The sequence below is a fragment of the Pinus tabuliformis genome, chromosome Q (assembly GCF_031772625.1).
Source record: "Pinus tabuliformis cultivar Carrire ecotype Pingquan chromosome Q, CPIR1, whole genome shotgun sequence".
NCBI classification, from domain to species: Eukaryota; Viridiplantae; Streptophyta; class Pinopsida; order Pinales; family Pinaceae; genus Pinus; species Pinus tabuliformis.
Genome location: NC_142296.1, coordinates 322182268 through 322194130, shown reverse-complemented (window position 1 = coordinate 322194130; position 11863 = coordinate 322182268). Strand labels below are relative to the sequence as shown.

The following is an 11863-nucleotide window of genomic DNA, read 5'->3' as shown; positions in this document are numbered from 1 at the left end:
TTGGAACAAAGATTATCTTCAAAAGAGCAACAAAAATGGGTGACAAAGATGTTGGGTTATGACATTGAAATCATCTACAAAAAAGGGAAGCAAAATGTTGTTGTTGATGCACTCTCAAGAAAGGATGAGGATGTGGAAGCATTGCTTTGTGCCCTTTCTATTATCCAACCTGAGTGGATACCTGAATCAACAGATGAATGGAAGAATGGTGAAGAGGTGTGGTCACTCATTCAAAATTTGCAGCAAGATCCCAATACATCTTATACATTTAGCTGGAAAAATGATTCATTACGGTACAAAGATCGCTTATATCTTTCTAAGAATTCCCAACTCAAACAAAAGATTATTTTGGAATTGCACACCTCTCCCTTAGGAGGGCACTCGGGATTTTTAAAACTTACCATAGGGTCAAGAAGGAGTTTTTTTGGGATGGCCTTAAATATGATATGCAGAAATTTGTAGCAAAATATTTGGTTTGCCAACAAAATAAATTTGAGACAATTAAGACCTGTTGCAACCTTTAGCCATTCCAAGTCAGCTTTAGGAGGAGGTCTCAATGGATTTTATCACAATTTTACCCAAGTATGAAGGAAAGAGTGTCATCATGGTAGTAGTTGATTGTTGAAAATGCAACAAGAAAATCCTAATTTAATTTGTCCTTGAATTAATTTGGGAATTAAATTGTAGTTCTACATCTAATGGCAACTTGTAATAGTTAACTAAGTTATTTTGACTTAGTTAGCTCAGTTAATTTGAGTTGAGGGTCTAACTAGAGTCATGTAGAGTGTCTCCTACAATTAGGAGCACTAGTTGAGTTTATTTTGAGTTGTAATTATTTAATTCAGTCTAACTGAGTTAAATTCAGTTAAACTAGTTCCAACTGATGGAGGAATTAGTGGGAGATCCAGTAGTGAGGTGTAACCAACAACAATGGGGTGTAACTTACTGTAGTGGGGTTTAAATTACTATAGTGGGGTGTAACTTACTGTAATGGGATGTAACCTGAAGTAGTGGGGTGTAACATACAATGATCAATAAATTGAAGATTCACTCATAATCAACTCATTCATGTCATATCAGAGAAAAACCGAGTTGAGATTGGAGTCTAGGGACAATGTAATATCAGTTGTATAATCATTCGAATTGTACAGGTGGTGCATGCAATCAGAGGAAGGCCTATAAGGATTATGCAATTCATAATTGTGGAACTTCCCAATTAAATATGGGCTAATTCCCAAGGGAACAATGCAAGGAAATAGGAGCTTGGCAAGCAAAAAAATTGGCTAAGTATTGGCTTGAGCTTGTATTGGAAGTAATGAGATAGATAGAGATAATGCAGAGGTTGCTTGGGTTTGTGCAAAGCATTGTAATCTTCTCATATTTTCTTATTAATGCAATATACAGATAGCATGGGTTTTTAGTTGTGACTTTCCCCAGAAAATCATTGTGTTATGTGTGATTGAATTCTTTCTCTTATATGCTTCGTGATTTCATCAATCGTTTATTGTTTCCGCTGATGAGTAGAGTAGATTCAAGTCTATTGTTTTAGCATATTATAATTAGCAGTTTGAATATATAAGGAATTTCTACATTCATAGACTTACCAAGTATGCACACTTTTGTGCATTGTCCCATTCTTTTAAATCTAGTACAGTTGCTATTGCATTTATGGAACTAATTCAAAAGCTTCATGGAAATCCAAAGATTATAGTAAGTGATAGAGATCCCATTTTCACTGGAAATTTTCGGATGAAATTAGTTTCTTGTCTTGGTACTCAATTAGCTCATAGCTCATCTTATCATCCTCATTATGATGGACAAACCAAGATAATGAAGAAATGTTTGGAAGGATATATTCGTTGCTTTGTATCTGATAAACAAACACATTGGGTCAAGTGGTTACCTCTAGTTGAATGGTGATATAACACTTCCTTCCATACTACAACAAAAATGACCCTATTTATCACACTTTATGAATATCATCCACCATCCATCACATCATCTTTAAGAGAAAATTCTAAGGTTTAAGCAATGGAAGATCACATCGAGCATGAACAACAAGTTATCCAACTCTTAAAGGATAACCTCACTCTAGCTCAAAATCGAATGAAACAATAGGCAGATCAACATCACAGTGAAAGAAGTTTTGAAGTAGGTGACTGGGTATTTTTATGGCTACAACCATACAAACAAATGTCTCTCAAGTAAGCTAAGAAGGATAATAAATTATCACCCAAGTACTTCGGTCCTTACAAGGTGTTGCAAAAGATTTGTACTATGGCATACAAATTGGAGTTGCCTACAACTTCCCGAGTACACCCAATTTTCCACGTTTCATGCTTAAAGAATCTTATCGGAGACAAGCTTCCAATTCAAACAATGTTGCTAGAACTTGACGAAGAAGGAAAAATCATATTTGAGCTTGAAGCAGTCACAGAAACAAGAACCCGACAACTACAAAATTGATCAATTTCAGAGTATCTCATTAAGTGGAAGAATTGCCCGTTGGAGATTCCACATGGGAAGAAGAGAATTTTATACAGAAGCATCCAAAACTACTCAAGCATTGACAACAACACTTTTTTTTAAGGAGAGGGACATTTTAGGTCCCTATAATACTAGTGTATCCCCCTTATTATTGTTGTTGTGCCCATGTAGCCCCCATATTGTTATTGTTGTGCGCCATAGAAGCCCACTATTGTTATTGTTGTTCCCTTGCATTATTATTGTTATGTAGGATCTGATTACATTGTGACCCCTTAGACTCCTATATATACAAAGGAGGTCTTGTCATTTGCATCATCAAAGAATTGTTCATTTGCATAATGTAAAGGAGGTCTCCCCCTCGAAGAGGATAATTTTTAAGTCATTGATCTATCTATTTGTGAGTTGGTTGCATAACACACTTCAGGATCTTTAGATCATCAATTTACTGCCATGTTTCCAAGGAAGCAAGGAAAAAGATAGAGTCGACAGTAGAGTTGGACATATTTGTGGGGTACATAGACACACCTCACAACTATCGTGTGTACTTGTCGTCTCTTAGGATGATAGTGGTCAAAAGGGATGTGAAATTTGATGAGGAGAATGAAATGAGGTGTTCTCTTGAGAGGGAGGTTCAGTTGTAGCCTAATCAAGAGCTTTTGGATCCAAAGGAAGAACCTCAGGAAGTTGTGGAGTAACCACAAGCAGAGGAGCAAAGAGTGGAGACATCCACTCAAGTAGAGGCATCCAAAGAAGGAAGGAAGTGAACCAAGGAAGCTAACAGATTATTACAAGATGCTAGAGAGAATGTGGGAGCACCCAGATCACAACACAGAAAGAGGAGGTCATTGGATTGGTACACTAGCTACATGGCTCTGATAAGTGACCTTATAGAGACTAAGTCATCCTCATTTGAGGAAGTTGTAGAATAACCAGTATGAGTTGATTCTATCGTAGAGGAATATGATTCCATTATTAGAAACAATGTTTGGGAAGTGGTCCTAAGACCAATAGACAAATGAGTGGTTGGTTTGAGATGGATTTACAAGGTAAATCATGTAGCAAATGAAAGCATAGAGAAACACAAGGCCAAATTTGTGGCCAAGTGGTTCTCTCAGGTTGAGGGAATTAACTATGAGGAGACCTTTGCTCTAGTATCAAGGTACTCATCCATCAAGTCAATTTTAGCATTGTCAGCACAAATGGGGTGGAAGATCCACTAAGACAACATTCCTCAACGAAGTTATTGAGGATGAGGTGTATATTGAGCAACTAGAGGGGTTTGAGACCTTTGACAGAGAGTCGCATGTGTGCAGACTCAAGCAAGCATTGTATGGACTCAAGCAAGCACCTTGTGCTTGGAATACCAGGATCAATAACTATCTCACTGGTTTGCGCTTCACCAAAACTGAAGCAGATGAAAACCTTTATCACAATATTTTAGAAGGTAAATGATTGATTATTGTGTTATATGTTGATGAATTGATCCTTACTGGTGATGAGCAACTGATTAGATCTTGCAAGGACGACCTTGCAAGAGAGTTCGAGATGAAGGACATGGGCCTCATGCATTACTTCCTTGGATTGGTGGAAAAGAGTCAGGGAACTGTTTTTCTCTTAGGGAAAGTATGCCAATGAGATACTTTAAAGGTTCCACATGGACTGTTGCAAACCCATGGAGACTCCTCTATCAGGAAACTAGAGGAACGAGGATGCTACATCAAGTGAAGTAGTGGAGGCTACCATTAACAAGTAACTGGTGGGTTCACTTATGTATTTGGTGAAAACATGACCATACGTGTTTTATGCAGTTAACCAACTTAGTCAAGCAATGGTGAAGCTAACCAAAGTGTATTGGAAGGCAACAAAGCATGTGTTGATATACCTCAGAGGCACTACTCAATTTGGTCTTTCATACACAGATGCAGATTGGGCAGAGAGTCCATCAGATAGGAAGAACACTCCAGGAGGAATTTTCAGTGTTGGGTCAACAATAGTTTCTTGGTACAATAGGAAGCAGAGATCTATGGCACTTATCTCAACAGAAGCAGAGTACATGGTTGCAAGTCAAACATCATGTGAGGCTATCTCGATGAGAAAGATTCTTGTTGAGTTATTTGGTTAGATATTGGATCCTACTATGATTTACTATGACAATAAGAGTTGTATCAAACTCTTTAAGAATCCTATATTTCATGATTGATCCAAGCATATCGACATCCACTATCACCATCTACATGATTGTGTGTAGAGGCAGATTATGTTGTTGCAGTACATTCCGATAGAGGAACAAGATGCATATATTTTGACAAAGGCTTTGTCAAGAGGCAAATTCGAGTTCCATAGAAGCAAGATTGGGGTATCTAATAATCCCTTTCTTGCTGTGAGGGAGTGTTGAAAATGCAACAATAAAATCTAGTTTTGACTTTGCCTTGGTCAAACTAGATTAAAAATCAATTTTTTATTTTAGCATAATATTTGGAGGTAGTTAAATGAGGTTACATGGCTCTTGTCACTTAGTTAACCCAGTAAATTCAAGCTGGAGACACTTGAGTTCAATTCTACATGATTGATTGCTAATTTGTAGCAATCCATTTCAATGAATTTGAGTTATTGCCAGGTTAACTAGTTCTAATTGTCGAAAGAACTAGTGGAGATCAAGTTGTGGATGTGGAACTTCAACCACATTGAGTGATCAACTAGTTAACTGATCAATCAACCCAAAATAATTGTTGCATGCAAAGAATTTGAGTTACCCAGTTGAGATGGAGATTCCAAGGCAGTGTACTATCAGTTGTAGCATATTCCCATGTGTATAGGTGGTGCATGCAGTCAGAGATTGACCTAAGGCTATTGCGCAATTCCTTGGTGTGAAATTCCTAAAAAATAGGGGCAATTTCCCAAGGGAACAACGCAAGGAAATAAGAGCTTGGGAAGGCTTGAAATTGGCTAAGTGTTGGGCCAGGTTTAGTCAGTTAGGCAGAGGGATAGACTATACACTTGCAGGGTGTGCTCAGGCTTGAGCAAGCATTGTATTTCTTCTCTATTCTCTGATTAATGTAATATAGATAGTAAGGGGTTTTGAGCAGTTGCTTTCCCCTAGATAAATCTTTGTGCATGTGTGATGTTTCCTTTTGCATGTTTATGATTCTTGTTTTAGATGGTGAATTAACTTTCGCAAATGAGTAGAGTAGCTTCAAGTCTTGTGATTTAGTAAATTTCATGAGCAATATTGAATCTACACATTAATTTCTACACTAACCCATTGACCATCATGTCATCTATGATCATCCAACAACCAAAAGGTTCATTAGTCAGGACCATCCATCCTCTTTTTGATGATCTAATGGTTGTAGCTTCACGGGGATCTCCAATTTTCAACTCTAATGCAATCTTCCCCTCCAAATGGATTTTTATGTGATAATCTTTATGTGAGCTTAACCATCCACATCGGCATTTGCTTTATTTATGGATGATAAGTTTTAATTAAGAAGGTAGGTGAGTTTGCATGAGAAGGAGGATTGGAAAAGACATTGGGTAATTTCAAGAGAATGGAGAAAAATATTATTACTCCTAAAGAAGAGAGAAACTAAGGAAGGAAACAAGAGAGGAGTAGAGAAGAAGAATTAGATGCAACTCAACATCATGCAACTCTTGTTCTAAGTTTTGTCTTGAATTTGTGAATCATCATAAAGGTGTAAAACACTAGCTAAGAATGAGACTAGCGAGCCCAATAAATTAATTTTTTGAGGCAAGGAGGAAATTACATCAAGACTAGGACCACGAGAATTCAATATTTTTCCATTTAACATAATTTGTTATCTGTTTTATGAATAATTTCATCCATTGTGTTTATTCTTTAGAATTGGAGTGTTTGGGTGTTTAATTGATGTGCAATGCACTCTGAAGACCTTGCGTCTAGATGTAGTTTGATAAAATCCCAACTAGGATTAACATCACTTTCTAGGATTTTCAAGAGGTTGAAAATTGAATGTGCCATAAACATGATATGGGAGAGAATGATGAAGAAGTGGGGTAAGGTAGGGTGACCACATTTAAGAAAAAAATAGCTTAGACATTAACACAAGGGTTCAAGATCACCTTAGATTTAGGTGCTCCAATGATGACCGATGATAATGATTACTCCCATGCTAGCTCACTCTAACACATTTAAGGTTGGAGAATGGTGTTGCACCCCATCTACCATTCTTACTAACTCCATTCAATGCATGGGACGGGGTGGCTGAACGTTAAGGATCTAACATTCAATACCGAATTGGGATGTGGAGCTCGACTTTACTCTACAAGTCATAGTTCATTCTAGAATTTGTAGATTTGAGGAAGACACGAAGCTTGGAAGTGACAGAAGGGGCAGTTCTCACCCAAAAGACATGGTTGGTGAACACGGTTGCTCCAGGAGAGGAGGGAGAGGAAGGGGTCGTCAGGATTATCCTCTATGGCATGGTCAAGGAGCATACCAGTTCAACGAGGACCTTCCACAACACTTCATGTGAATGGTTGCTACAATGGAAGTATAGGAGAAAAGAAATACAAGGGATGGTCATTGGGTAGTTAGAAATTTGCTTAGTCGACACTAGAGGGACTAGGAAGAAGTTTTGTGTATTGCAGAGGGTTGAATCATCAATTTAGATTTCCATCTAGTTCAATATCAGTCAACTTTGCATGTCTTGTTGGTGCTATGGGAATTCGGTTCCCTCCACCACCCCTGCCTCCCGCTTCCTCCAACTCCCTAGACAACTCAAAGCCCTCTTCTTCAAGTTCCCTAGATTCAATCTTTCAAGGTGCAAAGTCGCCCAGTCTTGAGAAGTTGGGGTCTTTGCAAAGGAGGGAAAGCAACCAAGAAAACTAGGCTCATTAGGCAATGAGGCGAAGGAGCAGGCCACACACAACAAGGTAGCAACAATTGATGATCCGATGGAAGAGATACTACAACAACATGCCAACATCGAGACTTGAGGGACACTTGTTGAATGGGAAAGACCACCATGGTTGTCGTAAGGTCAGGACGATCCCTTCAAGTAATTCTCAGCATGACTTGGATTGTCATTAATCACCAAGAAAGGCCTCCTTAGTCTCTATTGTTGTGTTGTCTTGTTTACATGATTATATGGTCATTTCATGATAAAAACTAGTCTCATGACACTCAAGGAGACCATTTGGTTTCCCACCTAAGGGCAGATGATCATCCCTAAGCCAACTCTCGGTTAGACAATTTTTTTTGTCTCCTGAACATATTCAATTCAAACACGATCCGTCAATGTTTCTACATACCTGTACTCTATGTAAATTCTCAGTGATCTAATGAAATTTTGCTTGCTTAGAAAAAAAGGGTTCAAGAGAACTTCCCACTTGATAGATTCCCTAATGTCCTCATCAACATCAACAATCATGGATTCAACATGTGTATCAAATACACATTAGCTAACTTGAGTGACTCTTCTAGTGTGCTTATAGATCACATTCCTATTTGTTGTTGCATATTTAAGCTAGTCAATTTTATTTAAGGTACCACAAATATTCCTTACCCTTGTTCTAGAGTATGTTAATGGTAAATTTAAATATCCTTCCACTTCTATATTCTGGTAGCCAAGTTATATTACATAATTTAATTATCTTTATTAAATCTTTCACTTTAGTTTTTTATGATTTTTTTTTTTTTTTTTCATTGTCTCAAATCACTAATTTTCCTTAGCATATTTTAGATTTCCTTTAATTGCGACTTCAAAATTAATGTTACCCAAATTTATCCAAGAAGCAATGTGCATGTTAACCTTTTGTTATCCTTTATTCTCTATCCTTCAACTAAGAATAAACACTCTTTAGTTTACAACCAGTTAAGTTTGTACATCCATGGTATTCACACTAGTCTTTATAATATATACAAGCTATATACTTCACATTATATTAATAATGTACAAATTACATTTTGTTTTGGCCTTATTACTTAAACATGTCTTTTATGTTGTTTGCACATATATCTCCCTTAAAAAAAAATTCATGGCTTTCATGGATTCGTGATTGACTGGTCACCACCTATTTTTTTTCACAGTGAAATGTTACTTTTTTGCTATTCAAACGAATACAAAAAATTACATTCCCATTATTGTAATATGATTTTCCAACTCTTTATAGATAGTTGCTAGAGAAGCAACACAACTCTATATAAATTCATATATGTCTGAAGAGGACAAAGATTTATATTTAACAAAAAGCTACTAGAGAAGCAACACAATTGTATATAAATTCATATCTATTTAAAGAGGACAAAGATCTACATCTAACATAAACTTACCAAATATTACTGAGAGATACATCATATGTAAAATATATTGTACTATGGAAATAAATTTTCGATATTGAGTCTTCAAAAGGTTTTGAAAATTTTGAATATTTAGTGAGATAGAAAACGTGGAGCCTACTATGATGATAATTTAGGTTAAATTTGATTTGGAGTATTGAAAGGTGCGGTTGCCAATGAATGTGTAGGGATTTCAAAGTTAGAACATGAAGTCTATAAGATTTGAATGAACACCTTGGACATAACAACTGTCAAGTTCCTCATAGAGGATGGTACCTGGGTCTAATGATAAAGCACTTTTTGAAAGTCTATCTGCAGTTTTATTAAATTATATGTATATATGTTGGAACTTGATCTCTTGAAAGTGGCTTTTTGTTTCTTCGATTTTGTTGTTTTAGGCAGCAAGATTTAGGACCTCCAATTTGGCATTACATATCAACCAATCAATAACACACTTAGAGTCACCAAGAATTTGGATGCATTTAATGTTTTTTAGCTTCGCTAAAATCATAAGGGCCCAAACTGCTATTAGTTATGCTTTGATGTTAGTCCCATTTCCAAGGCCTATTATGAAAAGTATAGATCTGTTCCCAGACAACTTAATCGATTCACCCCCTCCATAATTTTTCCCTAGCACAACTCCATTGGAAAATCCAATAGGTATATCAAAGGAGATAACATGGTATTGAATCCTTCTTGGGCTTTTTCTGATTTGAAGTGAGAGGTACTCCCTGAAGAGAGAAACATTATTGGAAGATTGATAGAGAATGCATATACTATCATTTTTGAAGATAATCTTGTTCCTGAGTAGCCATATGCCCCACTTTTATTTTCAAAGTCAGAGATATAAAATAATTATTTGTAACAACATAGCTTTTGAGATGAATCATTTGTTTTTCATTGATTAATTGGAAACTATTGATTCCAACTCCACATCAAAATGGTACAAATATCGACTCTAACAATAAAGATGCAAACTTTACACCTTTTTCATACAAAAGCAAAAACCTTACATATTAATATATGACATTGTCTCATTGATATATAAAGCTTACACTCCTCTCTCTACACATACCATTTTTAAACAATCTTTCATAAATCACACTTAAATAATATTTAATCTATCTAACTAAAAGTGTTTTCTTTTCGAATTTCATATAAATACAATATTTAATCTATCTATCTAAAAGTGTTTTCTTTTCAAATTTCATATAAAGAATATTTCATAAATTGTACATTACATAATATTTAATATATTTATCTAAAAATACTCTCTCTATATATCCACTTTTATTAAAAATAACACAAAAACACATATTCTATTACCATTCCCCTTAAATTATGAATACATTATCTCTAAATAAATGGCTTTTAGATTAATCACATTCATTAAACTTATGAATCACAGAAGCTTAAATTCAACAAAAGTAAAAATGTTTGGAAATGCTATTTTGAATGAATGTGTGTGTAAGTTTTTTTATTATTTTTAATAAAGTATAAAGGTTTGGGATTGTGATTTTGAATTTTAAAATTAGAAACATTTAAGAGTGATTTTCTTAGAAGAAAAAAATAATACTTATATAATTTAAATATAAAACAAAAACTTACGAACCATTACCATAACATAAACACAATGATTTTTTTTTTTAATATCACACACCACTCCTTTTTCAAACCACAAAACATTATAAACCCTTTTCCCTATCCTACTTTACCATGATCACATTGATAATTTTTTCCCTTCTTAAACGGAATTGGAACGAAAAGGCTTAAACAAGACTCCTTTTTCAAACCACAAAACATTATAAACCCTTTTCCCTATCCTACTTTACCATGATCACATTGATAATTTTTTCCCTTCTTAAACGGAATTGGAACGAAAAGGCTTAAACAAGAGGGAAGGAGTTTAACCAAACTAGGTTACCATGATCATATTGATAATTTTTTCCCCTTAAATGGAATTGTAACGAAAGGGCTTAAACCATAGGAAATGGAATTAAACAAGCGGGAAAGAGTTTGAACAAACTACGGAATCATGTAAATAATAATTTTCTTGAAACATGCCAAAAAAATGTATAAAAAATTGAATTGTGAATACGATAGGTGACTTTAACCGGATGTGGTCAAACTGGTGGAAAAAAAACTAATTGAATGTGGGATATAATAGGGCGTTGGAAGTGCAATTTATTGGAAGTAATTATTTAAATACTTCATAACTTTGTTCTTTTTCTTTCTTCTCTAACTGTTGAAGAGGATAGACCGAGGCACTGTCAATTGAACGGATTTTGGCCTTTGTGAAATCAGAACTCAAGTCTGCTCGTCCGGCATTGGCCAGATCATCTCCTGTCTTTCACCCACCTTTTGTTCCACTTTCTCATCTTCATTCTCGTCATTTAGTCTGAAAATTCATTTTCATGACACCCACATGCTAATTTACTTATTTGGACCATACCCACTTCATCTTCTGTCGTATGTCATTTAAGACATCACTCAAATGTCTTTCATGAGCATGCCGGCATATTATATCCGTCCTATAAGGTCTCTGGTTTGATTATTTCTTGGAGATGTGGTAATTTTGGTTTTTAGCTACAGGAGTTTAGGGTTCCCCGGTAACTCTCTACGTACTCGCTTTCTGTAGATGGGTTTGAGGGCTGCACATATTTCAATCATTGCGGATTCTCCTGCTAAAGATTTTGATCATAATAATTTTGGTGCCAAACACTCTCAAGATCAGTTTACCGCGTCGTTCATAATAAAAGCCTATTAGTTCACCTCTTCCGTCCAAGGGATAAGACAAACCCTAATCATATCGGGTGTCGGCTCATCCGGAACAGATATGCAATCGGAAAATAATTTGGATGAGTCATTGCAGCTAAGGGAGGTTCAAGAGTTGCAGGGGCATACTGACACTGTGTGGGCGGTGGCATGGAATCCTGTCACTGGAATTGATGGAGCTCCATCTATGCTGGCCTCTTGCAGTGGTGACAAGACTGTCAGGATTTGGGAGAATACACCCACCCTCAATTCAACATCTCCCTCGTGGGCGTGTAAGGTAAAGTT

General features: G+C 36.0%; 1 protein-coding gene across 1 annotated transcript in view; it reads left to right on the top strand.

Moving 5' to 3' along the window:
- The first annotated feature begins 11032 nt into the window (after window positions 1-11032).
- The window catches only part of EMB1345 (Transducin/WD40 repeat-like superfamily protein), an 89028-nt gene continuing 88197 nt past the window's right edge, over window positions 11033-11863 (top strand). Inside the window, exon 1 of the mRNA XM_089384378.1 lies at window positions 11033-11855. Coding sequence (XP_089240504.1) covers window positions 11640-11855 — 216 coding nt within the window. The 5' untranslated portion in view covers window positions 11033-11639. The remainder of the gene's footprint in view (window positions 11856-11863) is intronic.